General features: G+C 31.1%; 1 protein-coding gene and 1 long non-coding RNA gene across 3 annotated transcripts; one reads left to right on the top strand and one right to left on the bottom strand.

Moving 5' to 3' along the window:
• The first annotated feature begins 1,827 nt into the window (after window positions 1–1,827).
• On the top strand, window positions 1,828–8,352 carry LOC139099251 (uncharacterized). Of its 2 annotated transcripts, none has more exons than XM_070651667.1 (6): window positions 1,828–2,097; window positions 6,317–6,432; window positions 6,535–6,598; window positions 6,862–7,319; window positions 7,386–7,502; window positions 7,582–8,352. In XM_070651667.1, the coding sequence occupies exons 2-6, from the start codon at window positions 6,360–6,362 to the stop codon at window positions 7,704–7,706; spliced, it is 837 nt and encodes a 278-aa protein (XP_070507768.1). In that variant the 5' UTR covers window positions 1,828–2,097; window positions 6,317–6,359; the 3' UTR covers window positions 7,707–8,352. The 2 variants fall into 2 exon arrangements, with proteins under 2 accessions (XP_070507768.1, XP_070507776.1); XM_070651675.1 differs by lacking the exon at window positions 1,828–2,097 and adding an exon at window positions 2,282–2,300.
• A 3,624-nt stretch (window positions 8,353–11,976) lies between these two features.
• LOC139099261 (uncharacterized) lies at window positions 11,977–12,460 on the bottom strand. Its single transcript, XR_011545295.1, has 3 exons — window positions 12,322–12,460; window positions 12,140–12,252; window positions 11,977–12,039 (listed from the first exon to the last, which is right to left on the bottom strand). It is a non-coding gene; the product is annotated as an uncharacterized lncRNA (long non-coding RNA).
• Between the last annotated feature and the right edge of the window lie 11,045 nt (window positions 12,461–23,505).

Raw genomic sequence — 23,505 nt, 5'->3', positions numbered from 1 at the left:
CTGACTATGACCTTGTAGACTAACTCTGACTTGGTAGACTGTCTCTGGCTTGGTGGACTGACTCTTATTTGATGGACCGACTCTGACTGGATGAACTAACTCTGATTTGGTGGAGTGATTTAGACTTCGTGGACTAGCTCTGATTTTGTGGACTGACTCTGAATTGGTGGACTGACACTGACTTGATAGACTTACTTTAACTTAGTGGACTGACTCTAACTTCGTGGAATGACTCTGGCTTGGTGGACTGACTCTGACTTGGTGGCCTGGCTCTGACTAGGTGGACTGACTCTGATTTAGTGGACTAACTCAGACTTGAAGGACTGACTCAAAATTGGAGGACTGATTTGACTTGACGGACTAACTTTGAACTGGTGGACTTATTTTGCCTTAGTGGACTCTAAGCTGGTGGACAAACTGTGATTTAGTGGACTGACTCTGAGTTGGTGGACTAACTCCGAATTAGTGGACTATGACTGACTATGACTTACTATTTATTGACTTGGCGGACTGGATTTGACTTGATGAACTGACTCTGACGGTGAACTGACACGAAATTGGTGGACTGACTCTGACTTGATGGATTCAGTTTAAATGACAGAATCACGTCGCCCTACTGCTGAATTTCGTGTCAACTATCCAACTTGTGCTATTCGGGACTACATTAGATTGCAATCCTAGATATCGATAGAAGGATAAAGCAATCAATTAATTTCAATCACCTCTTAAAATCAAGATTAAAAATTTAAAAAGTCACTAACCCAAAGGCTACACTAGCTGAAAATGATAACAAATTTATTGTATAGGCAATAAAGTCTTTGCATCAAAAAAACAATTTTGTTTATCTTGCCGTATTTTTTTTTTATTATCATAATTGGCCGTTAATTAATGACTGTTTCACAGACTATTTTCAAGTAATTTCTGTCAAAAAAAAATACAATCATAAAGCCTCGTGTATTTACGATGCTTTATATCACTGATAATATATCACAGATGGGTTACTAAGAAGATAATAATTCACTGAATTACAATGACTCGATGATTCCGTGCTTTAAAAAAATATTTTCATGGTAAGGGTATTTAATATTTCACGTGATTAATTCAGTATGTAGTATAAAAAAGTTGATGGAATTTTAAGCTTTTTGATATGAAGCCAATCAACAATATTTCTCATTTTTGCATATGGGGATGGTTGGAAATTACGTAACTCTATGGAGAGAATGGGTTGCAATTTTACTATGGATTCTGGGTCATAATCTTATTATTAACAAGACGAAGAGGTGAGGTGGTCAAAAAATGCTATTTTGAACTTTACGTAATTTACGAATGTTCCCTATGCTGGTGAAATTATATTAATATTTGCAGGTCAATTTACATTTCTGTGAACTTCTGTATTCACTTACATGCGAATTCAATTCGGAATTTTGAGAGTCAGCTTCTACTCCCCAGGGATGTTATAAGCAGAAAATCACGGAGCTTCCTAAAAATAAATCCTCATTCTGTTTTATAAAAATCAAGCGAGGAATTTGCAATAAAAATATTAAATACTCAAAAAAAGCTTTAACTAGAATTTTAAAACAAACTCAAATGAACAACAGTTGAATGGATGCTGGCGGAAACAGCACAACTGTTGCATATGACATATGTATACAGCAACAACACAACACATGATAGTTTTGTGGTAAGACATTTTTTATGATAGTTTGATCGCTGTTGCTTTGTATTCGTGTAAAATCAGGTTTCTTCTCAAACTTTTACATTTTAAATAAAACAGAGAAAAATTAAAGAGAAAAAAAAAATGTTTATTTGTAGACCGTTGTGGATCTCAGTGCAATCGGTGATGTTAAAGCGTAAAGAAGTGCGTCCTTCCAAGTGAATTTTTATTCAAAAAAAATCATTATAAAATATATTTTGAATATATGAAAATCAAATGGAAGCTAGCGTTGAATTAATTAGCGTGTAGATTATAATTTATGAGAAAAATTGAGATATTTAACGAAGAGAAAAACTCACTGACATACTCAAAAAGGCTCTGAAAATATAGAGAGGGAGAGCGGGCTTATTAAAGTGTTTTATGACTGAAAAAAATTGAAAAAAAGTTAGTATGATGTCAAAAATAATTAGTTAAATTAATTAATTAGAAGTGAAAAATTATTTTTTGAGAATCAAGGAATTGAGAATCAAGGAATTGAAAATAAAGTTAAAGTTAGTGATGTGCTGAAATTTTATTATATAGTCATTTCAAGGATATTATAACATCTCGATGAATAATTTTATAGTTTTATTGCTCGATCAAAAAGGTTTGATCACTCATAAATATGCGATCTATTGCTTATTTTGTGGACATATAAAATTAAATACATCATTCATCAGCATTTCATTCACATAAATGAATGAGGATTAATCAAATTTGGTCGGCTTGCTAATTCCATCAAATTTTCTCACATCATGTGGCTGTTTCATTCGATTATGCGTAGGAATCATACTAGGAATTACCCATGCGAATAATGTTATCAAGACAATTACCATTAACACTGATTCATGGAAACTTATTTTGATGATGTTGATTCCATTTCTTAGAAAAAGTGATTGCAATGAAACATGTTGAAAGAAATCCTATAAGGTGTTTAATGACTCACGAAGAATTTCTTGTTGAAATTTTTCTTCCGAATGTGCTTTTCATCATCCTTTGCAGTCTTAATATAGAATAAAAACCAAGTGAATTCTCTTGTAGGATTATGAGAGATTTGTTGGATTTTAATTGATATAGATAGCAAATATTTGAGAATCTTGATGAAAATTAAACAGAATTTGAATTTTATTTTGCCAATTTTATTACATCTTGGTAGGTTTTAATTTTTCTGATGAAAGATTTTGGATATACGATTCATAATCTACTCCAGTGGTGGACAATCTGTGGTCCGCGGCACACTGGTTTACTTCGAAAATCTCAGTTGTGCCTTGAACATTTTAAATTCTCAGATTTAATTAAGAAAAAAGTTATAAATTATATCTAGCTCAAATGTTAATTCTAGAGCAGTGGTGGGCAGCATGTGTGCCGCGAAAATTCTTAGGTATGTCTTGGCACACTTTAGGTTACCATAGAGTAACATTTTAATGATTTTAAAGTTGAATTTTTAATTTTATGCTCAATTACTATAATACTGAATGTATTTTCTAAATTGCCGTACCATATGTGCCACACTTATGTGTGCACCGAAATAGACTTCTCATGACTGAGGCATTCCGTGTCTCTAAATAGGTTGCCAACCACTGATCTATTCAATTAATTAGCTGAAATTTCAAATTACCTAATTAAATAATATTTTTTCTTGAAATCAACCTGAGGATTTTTGTAGGGTTTCCCTCGGTTACAGTCTCGATTTCGTCGAATTTCCAATAGAATTCTTCGAAGTCTCGGTGTCGATAAACATCAAAGTCTCAACCTTCGTCTTGAGAATCCTTAATTTTCTGAGGATCTGAATAACTTTATAGACATTTTAGTATCTCCATTTCAATAAATGTTCAATAAAACTGCGGAATAAATGTTCAAAACCATTCAATTAAGCACTAAATGGTAACAAACTCAGTGAAATAGCATTCAGATTTAAATTCTTTAACCACTTTTGAATGCTAATTGGATGATTTGCTAAAGAGTTTTAAAATAAACGATACTCATAACTCAGGTGCTCAAATTATCTCCTTTTTTGTAAATTATTAAAAATTTGATTTTCTAGAAATATTAAAAAGTCTATTGATGCACAATAATTAAGTTACTGTTTTCGATTTGATTGAATTTTCAAATTATTTGCTAAAATTGAATTCTGAGAAAAAACAATTTGAAAATTTGTCTTACAGTCGAGTTTTGTCATTTTTTACTAAAACATCTTTGCTTTACTTCCAAATCTTAGAGATATCTTCTAGGTCATAAACATTTGAATATTTTTTCAAAGATTCCTTTTATTAAACAGAAAGAATTAGGCCAATATTTCGCCACTGCTACACAAAAAGCTAATATATGCTCAATTTCAGCAAATGTTTTCATTTTCAAATGATAAAGTTACAAACTGAACTCTCAAAAAATTGCATTTGCTTCTTTTTTGTGAATTCAACTTTTAAAATCTTCTTATTTTGTGAGATTGTGGCAAAAATATATTTAGGAACTCACAGCATTGAACTGCTTTTTAGTTTTTATTCAACAGTTGCTTCAGAGATTTCAAGATTTTAACATCAAAATATAATCAAGAAGTGGTTTAAAACCTTTGTGCTGCTCAGGATATAAATTGTGCATTGTAATTTCTTATAAAAATACTTAATATCCTTTAGTTGAAGATTAAATTAAATTGGCAGGAAAATCGATTGAAATTCTACAAATTAATTTATTTAAAGAATTTATAAATTGCCTTATTCTGCCTAGCACCTCTTCTTCAGAATTCTAATATTAGAAGCTCAAACATCTCCTGACCATTTAAGATGATTTAAGCCTCATTAATAGTACTTTAGCATTGTTGACATATTTGTTCAAATAAAGTGCTCATTAGCTAGTTTGCAAAAATATTTAGCACATAAGAACCTTTTCCATTATTAAAATAACCAAAAAAATACTTTCAAGTTAGTTATTCACAAACATTTGCCATACTTAACTAATAGTTTACACTTCAAACACTCCAAAAATGAATTATTATGAACATTTTAAGTTTCTCAGAAATCAAAATTAAATTAGTTTTCCCACCTTTAACATCTTATTTATTGATTCAAATTAAATTTGACAATTCGCATGACATTAAGGCATGATGTCAACAAAACTGACTGTAAATTTGAATTATATTTTTCTGCGAATTTGATTGTAAATGAAATATATACCTTTGAATCCAAGAATATGATTTACGAGATAGTAAAATATTCATTTTCACTCCATTACTCAAAATAAAGACATCTCTGCTTATTTTTTTGTACGTAAGCATGAAATGTGTATAAAGAGAGAAAAAAAGAATCACGCGACTGAGACATAATTGTTGTTACCGAAATCTTGTTGGAATCCCGAGTGACATAAATTGGGAAGGCTTTGGCAGGGAGATCTTAAGTCTCCATCAAAGCTTCTTAATCAACAATAAATGGATGCTGTCCCTAACAGACAATTAGTATACTCACTCATGAGCCTGCCCATGTGTATATTCTAATATAAAAGCATCTTTTGGTACCATTGAGCATATTATTGTGTGTTTGAGCTTAAGATGTATAGTTAAGCATGCTTAATTATGGGAGTATAATCATGAGCATGCTCTTTGTATCTTCAGACGACACCATGTGGTCATGTGACCTTTTTGTTGTGTGTCACTCGGGATTGATGTGTTGTGTACCAGATTCGAGTATGTAAATTTCTTAGAAAATTAAATTCAATGTTTACAATACATGAGCAGTTGAAGAAAAAAAAAACGTCAATAAATCCTTGAAATATTATCTACATATCATAAGTGTGATCTCAACATCAGGAGAACGTTGAAGTTGTATAGGAAGCAATAATGTAACAATTGAAAGAGCTTGGGTAGATTAAATGTAACGCCTTTAAAAATAAATTTGTATTTAGCCCAAACAAATTGTCTCATTATATGAGATCATTAATAATTTTTTCAGACTCGAGACTTATGTCATACTTTATAGACACCTTAATAATAGAATTTAAATGCTGTAAAACTAAAAAATTCAGTGGAACTACTGATGCAGTAGTGGGCATCCTGTTTGCAGCGACACACTAATGCACCACCAAATGTTTTTTTGGAAATATCAAGAACTGTATGCCGTAATGGTTTACCACTAAGGTGTGCCGCGAAAAATAAAAGTTGTCCACCACTGTCCTAATATGACAAAAATCTTTCCTCCGAATTCACTAAAATTGACTTGATGGATTGCCATAAAAGACTATGGAAAATAAATCACAAAGGCGCCAGCCTCACTACGTTCTTTTTACATGGGTTGAATAAATAATGCCGCAAGGAGAAAATGAGCAAATGAATTATTGATAAAAAAGTGAGCTTTTCGGTATAATTAAGAGAATAAGAACAAATTTGTTAATTCTGTTTCGGATTTTACTTTTTTGCACGCATATCGGAATGACGCGTTGATGATGTAAATCCCACAAAATAAATTAATTTAAAATAAATATTGCTCACATTTTAATCTATTCAAAGGATTGAAATTTCGAATAATCTATGATATGAATATTTAAAATCGGAATCGAATGATGTCATCAATTAATTAATCAAATTTCCATTTTCCTTTTTTTTTCATGAATCTCATCAAAAATACGACTGTGTAGTTACTATATATTTACATTGAGCAAAAAACCACTTTGAATTACAATGAGGAAATTTTTTATGCTACTAGCACTATTAGTCATGGTGGAAAGTGGACTTGGATTATCTATCGATCCAGGTAAATACCGTGAATGAAGATTAATGTTAAATGAATGTGTCTGTAAACACTTATGAATCTTATTTAAATAATTGTTAATGATGCGATACTTTATTTATACAGAGGCATCTGCGGACTTGGAACAGTACATAAAAGATGATTTTACGATTTCAATGCGTCACATTCGGTAAAGTATACAATTTTTAAATTAGTAATGCGTAACTATAGAAATGATTATGTTGAACTTTTGACATTTTACCTTTCCTGATGAAAAATAGCCTTTTGTTGTGAACGAGCACAAAAAAATCATGAAAAATGGTTTTCTGCATAATAGCACACATCCCTTCACAAAAAAAAAGTGCTCACATATGCTTCTTAGAATAAGCATCAGCTTAGAATTATCCCATTCAATTTCTAATAGAATGATTTTATTATTTTTGATAACTATAGACCCCGTAAAAAGGCAAAAATATCAATCGAAGCCCTTTTCATGATTGACTTTCCAGGAGCAAAAAATAAATTCTCATTCTATCTCGATCGCAAGTCGAAACGTGTTACAATTGACATCAACTCAAATTCGCAAATCTTTTCAAAACATCTCGAAGCCCCAAGTCTAAATGAAACGACCACAATTCGTTCACTTGCATTTAGCTTTTCGGGGAACTCAATCAGGTTGTTTATTGACTGTAAAGAAGTCTATTCCGATGAAATGGAGTTTAATCTATCTAAGTTGTATCTAAATTTGGATGAACCTGAAATCAAAATTCTACGTGAAAGGAAATATCCATTATATCTTGATCGTAATGTTGAAAGTGCTCTCATTCGTGCCAATTGCCAAAAATCAACGAAGCAGCAGAAAGGTAATCGTAAAATGGTCAAGGATAATGAAATTCATGGATACTATAACGGTAAATCTTATACATTATTTAAATGAATTTATTCCGAAAACCTCACCTTTTTATCCGATTGATTAGACCAAGAAATAAACAAGAAGCTACGTGGCAGACGAGATCACAGAAATAGTCGTCCAAGTCAATATAATACCTTATCACGTCGTGGCGATATTTCTGTTATTCATGGTGATTGTGATGGTAAGATTTTCAAATAAAAAATTTTATTAGCTCCTATAACTACATACTACACAAAAAAAATCTCTTTATTGATTCCCAGAGAACTTATTAAAAGGAATGAACGATTTAATTTTTCTCGTAAAGAAACTTGAAAAGGATATTATGAATCAGCAAAGTGATATTCGACGACTACAATCGCTAATTGAAAATTGTGCAGCATGTTAAGAATTTTTATTGCTACATTATAGTGTATAGTAATAAAATTGTATATAAAATTATTTCCTTGGATTGAAAAAGAATAATTTTCTAAAAATAATCTCAATAACAGTAATAAGTATAAAGCTAAAGCTAAGGTATTAAAATATGATCAAAATAATTGCAAAAAGAAGTCACCAAAATGAAGAGAGCCAAATTCACTAAAGATAACAATTTTATGAATTTCATTGAAATATTTTTGCCATATTCTTGGGATTACCATCGTATAATTTATATCTTTAAGGCAGAGCTTAGTAAGGATCGTCTACATAAATCTCGTGATATTCAAAACCAGATTTCTCAAATCACATCATCCTGTTTGATTTTAAAATTATATTTACTTTAGTGCAGTGGTGCGCAACCTTTTATTTCTCGCGGCACACATTGGTGATAAGCCTGGAGCACAGTGCATACGGATCCTGGACACACTAGTGTGCCGCACCACACAGGTTGCTTTAGTGGAATCGGCTCAATAATCTTAAATTAAATTCTGTACTGTGAATACTCAATTCATCATGCAAATACACTTTATGGCACACGATAATTTTTTGTATCAATTTCAAATCATACATACATTTACGAAAATGAAAATAAACTTCCTTCTTTAAAGACGAAATCTTATCATGTTTCATTATTTTGACGAAAAGTACTTACATATACAAATATTAAGTAACATATTGCTTATCAACAGTACAGACTCATTAAATTTCAGAAAGCACGCAAATGACATCAAATTACTTATGTAAATTGCAACACATAATTCGAGTGATACAAATTCAAAGATATAGCAATAATATTCAAAAAGTCATTGGCATTTTGACGGTAAGTAAAATTTTCATTCGAGTCTTTTTTGTTCTTGAAGCAATTACATTTACTGTTATTACACTTCAAACTCGATAACTCTGTCAAGTAGATGAATTTTAAGAGACTTTTGACGCAGGATAAAATCAATAAGATTTTTAGCGATGGATAAAAAACTTCAAGACTTTTTACAACAATGTGAAACAAAATCATCAATAAGAATAACTTTGGGGACGTTCAGCTATTACGTAACGCATTTTGGGAGCACTCCTTCCACTGAGAGGCGATCTAATGGAGATTTTGTATCAGAAAAGGTAGGGGTGTTGTCAAAAAATCGATTTATTATGTGACTTAACTAGTGAACCGATCCCATTTTAATTTTCTTGCGTGGATGTTCGATGCAAGTTTTTATGAGTATATTAAATTTTTTTTTTCGAGTTAATTTACCATTTTTAGGTTTCAAAAGTTTAGTAGGAATTCATTAAAATATTTTGATACTTTTTGTTTATTTTAATTCTTGAACTAAAATATTCATTCCATATTTTCTGCTAATTGGCTGAAGTTATTATTATTACTGTCTTTAAATAAACTGTGCTGTATTGAAGCAAAACATTTTAATTTTGGTCCTTTTTGGTTTTTTGAATGGAATTTGTCTATTTTAAAGTCTTGTAAAAAATGATTCAGTATCCAATTACTGTGATGAAAATTGTAACTGAAATTTACTTGATTAGTACTACAACCTGCCCACCATTTATTTTTTACTGTACCACAAGAAAAACCTCCATCAGAACCGCACATAGTATATTTTTAGCATTTCCAAATATTTTTGACGGCTTACATGTTGCCCACGACTGATATTCAACTCGGAAGACACACAATATAGAATAAGCAAATATCCTGTTTTAGGTCAGCATAACTCAAGCATATATGGTTTATCGAAATTACTTTCCCGATATTCCGATAGCCAGAAAGCATAGACTTTCTTTGAACAAACTCGGTGAAATTTGGCACATGGCTAGACTCTCGTCGCTCTAGGCTACTTTGTTTGAATTTTTTGGCAATTTCCTCATAAAAAAGGTAAGTTGGAAATGCAATTTTTTTGAATCAGCCTTTTAAGTGTATCTTTAAATTCTCATCTAATCACTGAGAGTCTATAACAATCTCAGGTGTTTGCAAAGTGTTTTAAAATTCAGCCACCTTATTATTTATTATGCTTACTAATATAATTTCGTTCATTATTCTTCCTGTTTTTTTTTTGTTCTTCCGCTTTTGAAGTCCCGACCCTTTTCAGAAACATGTATTTGTAAGTAACTGAACTACCATGACATAAAACTCCTAAAATTGAGTATTTTATGTCCAAGCACGGAAAGTAGAACTATTGACAACTTAATGCCGTTGTACTTCAGTCACATGTTTTTATATGCCTTTAAAATTGTTTTCAGAATCTCAAATTTTCAGCTTTTAGCTATTTCAATTTTGAAATTTTCAGATACTTTATCCATAGACTTTATCCGAACTCCATAGAAGTCCGGGTAGTTCCAACCATGCTTTAAGGAGTTTTGTTCTAGTTTATAAATAATAACAAATCTGTTTGTACCTAAGCATGAAAATAGATGCTAAGATTCATTACTGACAGTACCTTCGAGCCTTTAATAATTTTTCATTTTAAATCTTACTCAATATTTTCTTTATTTAATTAAAATGCATGAAATAGACGACCCTAATTAATAAAGTTGCTTTCAAAAATATTTACATCCTTTCTGGAGCAAAAGAAATATTTCAAGGAGTAAAATTTACCCAATTGTTTTCCGCTATTTTTTAGGTCTTTTAAATGGGTAAAAAAATTCAATCTTTAGATCAGTGATGAACAACATTTTATATTTCGCAGAACATCTTGGTAAGCCTCGCACACAGCATGTAGTTCATTAAAGCTCTAAACATTTTTGTTGGCACTCTCGTGTATCGCACAGAGTTCACAGAGTTCATGGAGTCAAGTCGAATTTTTCATACATAATCTGAGTCGACTTCGATGTCTGGTACCACGACACACAGGTTACCTGCTACTGCTTAAGATCATGTAATTAAAAAAGTCAGATTTTATTGTTATTTACAGAAGAAATTTCCATTAAATAAAATATTCATTAAAATTCATTTTTTCAGTCATCGATTCTTGAGATTAGTAATGAAAATATAAACTTTATGTCAGATCTAATTATAAACTACAAATAGTGAATGTGTCTCACTTTTCCTGTAATAATAAAGAAATGCTAGAAAGAAATTTAATCCGTAATAAGTTCATTAAGAGAATAGTTAAAAGAATTGCCATATTTGCAATTAAAAAAGTTATTTGAAAATATTTAAATAAAATACCATTGGCAGGATGTGACAAGTTATCTGTTTGGTTGACAAGCCCAAACATATTAAACACATCATAAAAAAGTACCAAGACACACAGTGTCTAAGTCAACAATGCGATACTAAATGTTTGTCAAGTCATTAAATGTTTAACAAATTATAAAAAAATCAATTTTTTTTGAAAATTTTATTTTGTTGCGATCGTAAAATAAATTTACTTTATTCATTTACAATATTTAACATTAGATAGACGATTGTCAAGGTTATTAAAAGCTCCAAGAAGCTGCTTTTGTTGTTTGGTTTCTTTCCGTTCCACACCATTATGTTAAATTTCATTCTTTGTTGTTTGTACAATTTTTTGTGCCAAAATTTAAGATGCTAACAAGTCATTTTTATTGACTTATCAGCAGTTGTTGCCAACGATTCATGATATAAGAAAATTTTCCATACTTAATATGACTTGATAGAAACAAGTGGCTCAATAAACGATCAAAATGTGATGTAGTATATGACATGCAACACAACACACATGAGACACGACGACCACGACATTCATCATATAATTTTTGTAAGTATACACAAAACTTAATATATATTTTTTTGTGAGTTTTCTTCTCTTTAAAGACTAAATGTGTGACATGAGAAGAAAAAAAAATAACGAAAATGATTATAAGTTAAAGTTTTTTAGTGCAGTCGCTGATTTCGACGAGTGAAGAAGTGAGATTAGATTTTGAGTGTTAGTCACACGTGAGACAATCGTTCGAAAATAAATTAACGAAGTAATGAGAAATAACTTTATTAATTAATAAAGTCTAATTGGTTGTGATTTTCTCCAAATTTTATAAATTTACATTAGTTACTTGATAATTTTTTAAGTAGTTTACATGATAAAATGATTTTTACTTCCAACTGTCATCGATATTGTGTCAGATGCTGTAAATAAATCTCTTGCAACCGGTTCGATCAGTGGTGGGCGATCTGTGTGCTGAGGCACAATATGCCGTGTGCGGCTTCAGTCGTGGCTTACCACCATGGTGTGCCGCTGATATTAAAGGTTGTCCACTTCTGGATTAGACTGTTGAGCTGATCAATGAGAAAATATTGTGAATTATTGTAAATGTCCGAAGGTTAAGATTCTAATCCGTACCTAAAATTGATTAATCACATTTTGGCAATGCATAATTAATTTTATAAGAATCAGATTAGAAGTGACGAAATTCCAATTCATTGTTGGATATACAACTTACTCAATTAACAACCTTTTCGCATTAAAGCTCAAACCAAAGAAATTCCATCATAAATTGGCCATATAATTAAGAATGTTGCTGTACAGTTACTGATTATGGGTTGTCAACTTATGCTAATTACACCGCAAAAAATATTACAACCTTTTAATTATTCACGACTTCTTCACAAGACTTTTACTTACTTAATGAAATTTTTTTGACTCTCAAGTCTTTAATCAGCTGCAATATGTTGCAGACTTTGATTTTTTAAGTCTGACATTTTATCTTTAAATTAATAAAAAAATTTCTCGCCTTGTTCAATTCTTTAGCACAGTATTTACATTTGTGCCTCTTTCAAGTCACACACAATCGAGTTGTATTGAAGCATGAACCCACATGAAATAAAAAAAATATTTAAAAATTATGCAACGCCCACGCACGCGACAACAATATGAATGTGACTGTTAGATCTACCTGTGTGTTTGTTCGTTTTGATTATTTTTACTCTGTTTCTGATACTTTTGTGTTCATTAGTATATCCAATTTTTTTTTTTTTTTGTCGAGAGAGAATTAAAAGAGTTGAATTTTTGTTCCTGTCTCCTTAACTTTTTTTGTATAGTCTCGCAGTCATTTCATTAATGTTTTCCAAATATAATTTTGTTTAAAACGAAAGAAACCTGAAATTTATCTCATCATTACAATAAGGGGATCGTTCATAAATTTGGTTGATAAAAAGTTAATTTGTTAGCTCTTAGGGAGTGCCTTACATGTACAGATCCTACACCAGGTGGACAATAAACAGTTTGAACTAGTTATCAACAAGACTAGTGGTATATTATATGTGTGCCGCCAAAATTTTTGGAAATGTCTTACCGTGTACAGTCGAGGCCTACCACCAAGGGTTGTCACGAAAAATAAAAGGTTACCCAACACTGAACTAGACATTGACTTGCCTTTTACTAGTTTTAACGTATTTTTGTCTAGTAGGGAACATTATACTTAATATTGTTGGGTTTGTATTTTAATCCAATATAGCAATAAGAGTTGTACAATAAGCACAAGACAGGTAAGAAGGCTTATGTGTGCTACGCTCTTTAATAACACCCGGAAGTTCAATTACAGTAACATGCTTCCGGAAATCATTGAACGTAGGTTTAATTCCCACTCGCTCAATGTTGTTGGGAAGTGCCCTATATTCTCTAGAACCTTAAAAACATTAAAGTTCCTAACAATTATTAGACGTTATTTATGACCGAATCCAAAGAGGAAAGAGGCAAAGTTGAAAGAAATGCCATTACGATAGTGGTGCTAATGGATGTTCATGCTTTCATTTACAATAAATAATAATGAGTATTACGCTTTAACATGTCTTTTTTTTTTGAAAACCTATTCATTGATATATCTACATTTGACACGATATGACAAAGATGTTGTTGATAAAAAAAATGTTGAGGAATCATTTATCATGCGAAAAAAGAAGGGATATATTTTATGAAAATAATTATAATTAATATTCAATTACGTAAAGCGTCATAGGGTATTTATATTCATTTTGTTGAAAGTCGCAATAAATTGTTAGTGACAAATTTGAGTAGAAAACAATGAACATATTGAGTACAGTGTGAAGAATGTAAAAGACTGCAGAAAGAGAATCGAAAACCACTTCATTAACTCATTTTTTTTCCTTCTGCTTTTTAATTTGCATATTTGACGACACATCATTGGCCTTAAAAGTTTTTTTACTTCATATTCCTGCATTGTAATCGCAACAAGAGGTGAGTTAATAACTATCATAATCTAACCATCAATAAATAATGACATCGACTCAAAATTGATTACAGAGCTTGATTGTGCCATTTCCTTACAAACATGTAAATTTACGATAATCATCATGTCCAATCGTTAAAATATGTCTTAATTTTTCAATTCCATTCGCAAAATGCAACAGCACAAAAAAAAATGTTTGACATCATGTAAATGTGATGGGTGATGAAAGCCATTCTATTCAATTCCGTCATCGGATTAGCATTAAGAGTCTTTCAATGTTCATTTCAAAATCGATTTTATTTAATTCTGATGATAAAGGTCTCGAAGGTCACCGTTTTTTTTCACAACATCTAAGGCAAAAGGGAAGTTTGCGGACAAAAAGATACGGTCTAGAAATAATCAGACCTTTAAAATTATTTACTAGCATTGGTGTGGTTTTGAACGAAAACTTGAAAGCGAAAGAAGGAAAGAAAATTTTTTTACTTCTCCTCTCCTCTCTTCTTTGCTTGATTAAACATTTCTTGAGCAGAAATATATATTGCTGTATGCCATGCATAAAAAAATGGCTATGGAAAGGAATTTATGAACAGCATAACATCTGTGATTTCAATTGGCAAATTTGGCATTGTTGTGCTGTCAATTTGAATGCAAAGCATGCAAAAATGATTTGCAATATAATAAATTTTATCATGACCATAAATTTGGTTCCATCGGGTTTGGTGACAGAATGTAACACCTTGTCATGTAAAGTTTCAAGCCACAGACTACTTTTTTTTTTTGATTTCATATTCATAATCTCTTAAATGTGTGCGAAACAGAATTGAATTGAAAGTGAAAAACACAACGAAAAAAAGGCAAATTGCTTCATATTTTCTGGAATCATAAAAACTCATTTAGGTAAATCAGAGCGGACAAGAGAGAATAATTCCTTATGTGAGAGAATATTCTACTTGATTGTTACTATTGAGACATACTGTAACACATTCATAGCCTAGCTTCCATCATCAATTATTGTCTTTTTAGAGCGTGAAATTTACTTATAACGTCCAATCAATTCCATCAAGACACCAGCAGGTTTCTATTGCGTTTAAATGACCATAACTTTGCCAATTTTAATGCATTAATATTCAATTATACTACAGTAATTATCATCCATTTAAAAATAATCTCTCCATCACATTTATTGTCATTTTACGACGCATTCGGTTTCGCTTTTCATTTATTATATTGTAAAATTTTAATTATTAGTTCATGACTTTATACATCGTATAGAGATATTCAAATAGACTTTTTATAAGTGGCATTAGATTTAGTCATTTTCATTTAATTTATTTATTATGTGGTAGTCAATGGATATGACTGGGTAGTTGATGTAATTTTAAAAGCTTGTGGAATGATGTGCCATCTGTGTGCCGCCGTATGCTAGAAATTGGTATGCCCTGTGCAGTTTCGATCGTGGCTTACCCCCAAGGTGTGTCGCGAAAATCAATAGGTTGCCCACCACTGAGCTAGTGCCACAATAAAGAGATTATTTAAAAATCTATGAATTCCAAAAATGGTATAAATCCTCAATCAGAAATACCCAGGGTGAATTGACAAATTTGAATGTTCGTAATTAAGTAATTTGATAATATCTCGGCATATCATTCAAAAACTGTGTATGATGAACATATGGAAGACGAGAATGACTGTCTAAAATGGATGTTCGTTATGACTTACCAAGAATGATATCGAATGATGTGAATATGTGTTAAATCATTCCATAAGAAGAATTCTGTAAGTCAATTTCAAAACATCAGAACATAAATTAATAAATCTGTCATCGCAAAATCCTTAATAAGCAGCAAAATTGGATAGTTTTTACACATTTTTGAAATCAAAACCAGTTGCTTTAAATATTTTTCAAGTCAAATTATCACATAAATGGTATATCGAAAATATATTGTAATATAATATAGAGCATGTGGGATGATCATTTTGTAAATTAAGTATATTTTGATACTAAATCAACTCTAATCATCTGAATTTAATTAGCCTTCAATCAATTGTCACATAGTTTTTATGGTATGTAATAATTGCATAAATATGCTGCAAATTTTATAAATATTTTATTCAATAATGCTACAAATTTGATTCCATCAGCAATGTTCACACTATATATGGAAGTTATTTAAAAAATTTCTGTCCAAGGGGGTATTCAGGGGGGTTAAAACTACTTAAATGATGAGAAAATCCCAAAAAAAAGCTATTCAGATCATTGTGATCCAGAGCTGCTTTAAGGGATTTTGCGACCAAAGATTGTTTAACAAGTGAGGATGCGTCAGACCATTGCACTCAGTAGACCTACAGTTCATAGTGGGATCAGATGACGCTATTGTCCTAATTTTGCAAAAAGAGGCTGTGAATCGGATTTACACTGTAATAATCCGAAAAAGGACAGGTCAAAGTGTTTCCTCTGCCAAATGTTTAACCCATAACCAGACCAATTGGTAGTAATTAAGAACCAAAGTACGAAACCATTTCATCATAGAGCGAACTGGACTCACCCAAAACACGTCTAAATTTCTACAATCCATATAAACCTTCTGCGGCAGGAGCATAGCCATGTGTCGCATAGAAAAAATTTCTGGTTAAGTCTCAGCCAGACAGATTAGAGATTAGGCAGCTATGCCCTGTTTCTGCCAGACAGATTAGAGCTTCCAGTTTTGATCATTCAATATTCAATACAGCTTAATGGACCATATAATCCAGACGACTTTTTGATCGACAAAAAATAATTAATTAGCTTTTTAATGTCACGTTCGTATCGGTAGATTAAAAGATTTGATAAAATATATTTGCATAATCATGCTGCGAGACAATTAAGTCATTTTTAATATATCTCAAAAGTGGCTGTGAGAAGCAGATTTTTTGAGGATGATAAAAAAAATATTCAAATTTTATGCTGAATCTCTTCCTACAAATGAATGTCGTTCTTTTTAAAAATTTATGAACATCTTTACTTCGTTTCCGTTGAAACTGGATTGTGCTGTTGATAAAAATTGATTTTCCTTAATGCATATACTGACTTATGCTTACGTCATTGCGTGAAGATGAAAACTTTTTAAATTGAAAAGTTATACCTAATTTAGAAGTAAATTTTCGCAGAAGGAATCATGTCTGTGATGGAGTTTTATTATTGTCACTCCTACAACACGAGATTTCAATAACGATGAAATGTTTTGATTGAGTGGCTGCCTTAATCGATGACATTTTCATCCTCAAACATTTCGGTCTTAAGTCTTATTAAAAGGGTATATGCTTGAGAAGTTTTTGCCCCTTGAGAAATGAATGATAAGTGGACACATTTTTGCATAAATTTCAGCCATTAAATACAAATTTATTTATAAATTTTCATTTATTTTTTATTTTTTGCTTTCTTTAAGAAATGGACTGAAAATTTTGATGGGATTTTTCCATCTAGAACTTACAAGATTTATTGCTACATTATGCATGATTTTTGATGATTCTGAAAGCCGCATTAATCTTTCTGACTTTAAATTAATGGCATAAATTTCCTTTTTTTAGACAGCTTGATGTTTGAATGAATTTTGTCTATATTTGCTCTGGTACTTCTATTCTGATATTTCATTCAATAGTACATTTGGGCTTGTTTTAACATTACGTAATGTTTGTACTGAAAGGCTATATAAATCATTATTTTCTGCATCAAAAAAATTGTCAGACATTAAATTGAATTTATTAAAATGAAATTTAGACACCTGTTCATTGACTTTACTGTAGTGTTGGGCAACCTGTGTGACACGGCACAAGGGTGTTTGAGAAATTTCAGATTTGCCAGGGCGATTTTCGTGTAGTAATTGTTCAATAAATGAAACTACGCAAGATATCTGCATTCAATAGACCTACATTATAGGTTGAGACCGACTTCTTTGGTGTAACTGTCTGTAGCTCACAAAGGAAGGCTGCGAAACGTGTTTCCACTGTATGTCGAGTTCACTCCAATTTACACTCTCAAGCCCATGTGTTAATCCGGTATTGCAATAATTAGGTACCAATAATCAGCTACCGAGCCATTTCGACACATTCGAAAATCTTTAAGCTCAATCAATATGAAGCTGAACAGATTACCTAAATTGGTGTGTCGTATGAAAACTTTATGCTTGATATGGTATGTCACAAACAATTTTCTAAAGTATAGAGTACTGATTTACAAAAATGGTTGCCAGCCACAGCATTAGTGCCTAGAACAATACGAAATTAGCAAATAACCCTTCAATTCAAACATCAAAGCAGCTTATGAATATCAAAGATTAGCTTATGAATATTTGGGAAATAATAAATATTTTTTCACATTTTTTCAGACATTAAAGCGTAATGTAAATTATGATAAAATATTTAAAGAATCTTACAGTTTGAGTAGATGGTATGTCTATATTGATTTAAGTACGGTAAACAAACCATGTGCTAAAGTATTTATAAGTGCCTCAACATATAAATATCACGTACTCTTGTATCTGAATCCATCGATATTTTTCTTTCAAAACACTCTTGTTCTGTTCTTGATTTATTCTTCATTCTAGACGTCTACAAGAATGCGATAGAAATTTAATTTTCACTTAAGATAAAAGATTATGATACATGCATCATCACATATAGTCAGTATATTATTTTCAACGGTATCATATACATAAATTAAAGACTAAAATGTTGAATTTCACAGGTATCTCTTAAAATTTAGTGAAGAACATCTTGTAAGCTTAGAACAGTGGTGGGAAACCTGTGTGCTACGGTACACAAGTGTGATCTGCACAAACATTGTTGAAAATCTCTTGAATCGTATGCATTATGCGGTTTCGATCGAGACTTACCACCAAGGTGTGTCACAAAAATCAAAAGGTTGACCAGCTCTGCCTAAGAAACTCAAAAAAATTATTATATCAAAAACTTTTCAATTATTTTAAAAAGAAAATAAGTAGATAAATATAAAAGAAAAACATCAAATACCCATTATACTTGACCTTCTTGACTGTTGATAAGTTAAATTTATTTCACTTTGTGGAATTGATTTCGATCCTCTAATAAGCTCCTTTATCAATAAACTTCATAAAATGGACCATAAATTCAAATTTATTGGAAATATCTTATTTTTTCATAAGAAATTTATTCAAAATATTTATTTAACAAAAAGAGGCAATGATAGACGCTTAGAGGATCATTTGGATTTGACGTAACGATATCAATATTGTTATTGGATATTAGGCATAGTCAAAACATTTTTAAAAAGAAAATTTAAATTTTTTTCTGACCTTTGATGATGTTTTTCGGAACTTTTTCTCATTCATGTCTTATCCCGAGTGACATAAATGAAGCCAAATGAATTAAGTGTTAATAAAAGAGGTTTAGAGAAGCATTGGACCGTTCATTTATTACATAACTCTCTTAGAGAGAAGATTTCAGATTTTGTTACTATTCAGAACTTGTGGATATTGTTATGGAGGGGGTGGGGGCTAAAGTGTCAATTTATTATGTCATTCTGTTTCCAATTTGATGCTTTTTTTGTACATGCTTCGAGATGCTAGGTTGTAAACCTTTCCACTAACCTGATTGTAGAGTTGCCACTCTTCATACATGGTTTGGATAGCCTTTTAATCTATAACTATTAAGAACATAACCCGACATAGATTTCGGTTGCCTAGGTGGATTTAATAGTAACAGGAAATACCATTAGAAGGTATGGACTTGACATTTGTCATTGAGTCTGACTTTGGCTTCACCAATTCCTCATTTGAATGAATGATCCCTATTGCTCCATACTAGAGTCTTCTTCATTTGTGTCGCTCGGGTATTATTAAAAGCATCTCAAATACTTCAGAATTCATAAACAGGGGAAAAGGAAATTTAACCTTTCTTAAATATGCTTCTGTTAAATCATTTCATTAACTTAATTTGTACGTGCAATTTCAAAAATATTCCTAAAACGTAAGTTAAAGTTGACACCTTATTTCCCCATTTAATATCCGTGAGAAGTTAAGAATTTTGAGAACAGACAGCAAGAAACAGACAAGAAATGAATAATAATTCAAAGAATTACATTTACTTTAAAGACTTTAAAAACAAGTATAAAGGATCCTTAACTGATATGCATAAACATAAATAAACAGACTAAAGAACAAGAAATGTCGTCATATCTACACTCTTAAAGCAAGTTAACCAAAATATTGGGGTAAATATTTTAGAAAGTAAGAGTAGGAACAGATTCCGAATGAAAGCAAGAAGAAGTGAGAATTTGGAAGGAAAGGAAGAAATGATAGGGATCATTCGGAAGTTAGGTAACGCTTAGGGAAGGGAGATGGGCAATTTTATTAAGGAATACAAAGTTTGGTTCATGCTTGTTACTAAATATCAAGGTGAGGGATTATAAAATGGTATTTACGTAACTTCCGAACGTCCCCGAAGGGATGTCTAGTAAACATTTTATCAGATGGAAGGAATTTTATTCATGTCAATATAATGTAAGCAAATGCAACATCAATGTTGAGAGAAAGGCTTTAGAAGTTTATTGTAAACTCTCACAGACTTTTCCTTTCGTTCAAATAAAAATTTACATAATATGTAAATGCTTTCGTTTAGCATTATCAGAATGATTTTAAATATTTATTACCAGCTTTAAGTACTTTGTTTTAATTTCATTGAGCATCTTATCAATAATTTAATGTGTTTACCTCTCATGGTGTCTGTTTCACCTCAGGTGTATAAATTTCGATGAAATTTTTAAATAATCATGTAGACTTGCATGTAAATTAAAGAACAAAGCCGTCTTCTTAAGACATAAGAGTGTGCTTGGAGCAAAATTTAATAATACAATAGCTAGATTTATTATGTTTCACACTTACTCAATGTTTCAAAAGCAGAGTTTGCAAGCTGTTAATTCGTGCATATAACAGATATTTCATATATCTCAAATACCACTCAAATACATAAATTTCTAATAATAATTTTCAAAAACAAGAATTTAATTAGAACCTCAAACTTAACGCTGTTGGCAAATTTGTAATTTCAATGTGTTGATAAAGATACAATAAGGCACAGCATGAGAAGAGTAACATTTGAATTTTATGACTAAATTCTTTATAATAATGGAGGAAACTGCGAATATCATGCAAATGAAATGTTTTTCGGAGACGATATTTTATTTCCGAAAAAGCAGCTATTGAGGATCTCAGAAGTGTAGATTAAAGAATACATGCTATGCATATGGGGGAATAGCTGGGGCATATCAAAGCAGAGCTCGAAGTCGACTCTGGTTTTATATGGAAAGGAGACTCAATTTGACTCGACTTCATACAAAATTTGAGTCGACTATGTGATCAAACTCCATCCCACTTTTTGGATGAATTCCTAAATTTTCAAGACAAATATTCAAATAAAATTTGGCAACGCACTTGGGGCCGCCAAGTTTGGGCGAGAAAAAAGTAAAGTTTGTTATACTGTAACGTAATAAGTCAGTATCAATATGCTATTTACGGCTAGACAAAAGGGATCTATAATTAAACCTTGTAGCCCATGTTTCTGATTTACAAGTAGCAAAATGGAAATAATTTAATTACATTTGAATTACATCAAGCCTTCAGTAATTTCATTCATATCCAATTAAATATAGGTACCTGTAAAAATATAAATTGCTAATTATATTTAAAATAATGCTTTATATCAGTGATGGACGACCTTTTTATTTTTCATGGCACATTCAATTTCATGGTGGTAAGCCTCAAAAATATCCCGATGACATGACATTTCCAAAAAAATTTCCGACACACAGGTTGACCACAATTATTTTATATTGATGATATATTATATATTTTTAATGTGACGATGTTAATGCCAAAGGTCGAAGTCGAGTGAAGGCAACTGGAAATGTGTCGACCCGAATCAACTTTAGTTCACTTTGGTTCTTTAAAAAAAATCAAGTTTGACTCAATTTATATCGATTCGAATCGACACAAGTCGACTTAAATTCAGTCGACTTTGAGCTCTGATTTATGTAAATTAATAATATTAAAGTGTCTAGGTATTAAAAATGAAATCATGCAGCAATATGCTTAAAAATTTCGAATATTTCATCCAAATTCCTTCATTAAAGCACATTTCCTATGAAAAAGTAATACTCAAACATTTTCCACAGTAATATTTCGAATTTCTGAAATATCCTCAACATTTTATGGCACATTTTGATACATGAATGTTGAAAGAATGACAGACAGAAAAAATAAATGATTTCCATCAACTTTTTTCAATTTTCTAAAAACTGCCAAAAGCTTAATAGTTCATAAATGAATAGAAATGATTTTACATGCCAATGCATATTTGCTAAATGGTTGATGAGTTTTATCAATGCAATTACATCTGATAGTTTCATGTCCAATGGTATAAAAGGGACTCATATATGATGTAGGAGCAATCATGTAGATGTAGATATGTCAATAGATGTCAAAGAAAACGAAAACTTTTATATTAATATTGTTTTTGACGTATTTTTAGCGCATTTTACCTCGTTTTTCTTAACTTGCTTTCTTATCTTTACCTCGTTTTTCTTAACTTGCTTTCTTATCTGTCTGTCTTTCTGTCTTTCTGTCTTTCTGTCTTTCTGTCTTTCTGTCTTGGTCAAATCTTGCGATTGAATTTTCGACCACTTCTACTACTCCAATCGAGCTGAAATTTTTCATGCATGTGTGTTCTCGATGACAATGCAATATTAAAGCATTAGTTAATCACAATATAGCTTAGTTATGCTATAATTAATTAATTTTTAAAACAAGCTTACGTTTTACGTACGTAATTTTTACGTAATCCTTAAAAAAGAAATTTTTATAAAATTCCAAGCCAGTCAAGGGTTCAAGTCTCAAATTTTCCAACTATTTTTGTCATACTTTTTCAATTCTTTTTCATACTTTTTTGATAATTTATAATGTTTTAAAGAAGAATTTTCCATTTTCACACCTTTCTAAGCTATTTTCCAAAGTTTTCTTGGAGTTAATTATTTTTCATCACGCATTTTCACATAAAATTCTACGTTTTTGTCCTCATGATGGAAAGTATCGAAAAAAACTATTTCTTTATTATCAGAGTCAAATTTAAATTAAAGCTAATATATAAATTTCTTGATAATTATAATTATAATAATAATATCAAACAAATAATTTTTATTAATATTATGAATTTAACCGCTTGTTAAATATTAATAATATGTCGTGGTGGGGTAAAGGATAGAGTACAGGTTCTAATAAACAAGAGGTCATGAGTTCAAGCCTACGCATGAGCAGACGTTCTTTTTTTAGCTTTTTCTTTTTTTTTTGACAATTTTGTGTTCTTTCACAAAATTCAATGTTTTGATACTGTAAATGATTCTGTGCAGCCTATCGGTCTAGCTTAGTTCTTCAAACTTATGCCAAGCGAAGCTTGGCCTATCGGTCTAGCTTAGTTCTTCAAACTTATGCCAAGCGAAGCTTGGCCTATCGGTCTAGCTTAGTTCTTCAAACTTATGCCAAGCGAAGCTTGGCCTATCGGTCTAACTTAGTTCTTCAAACTTATGCCAAGCGAAGCTTGGCCTATCGGTCTAG

This window comes from Chironomus tepperi, unplaced genomic scaffold, assembly GCF_022539635.2.
Source record: "Chironomus tepperi strain 1889 unplaced genomic scaffold, CSIRO-AGI_Ctep_v1 contig_48, whole genome shotgun sequence".
Lineage (NCBI taxonomy): Eukaryota > Metazoa > Arthropoda > Insecta > Diptera > Chironomidae > Chironomus > Chironomus tepperi.
The sequence above is the reverse complement of the archived record's forward strand: the minus strand, read 5'-3'. Positions and strand labels throughout refer to the sequence as shown.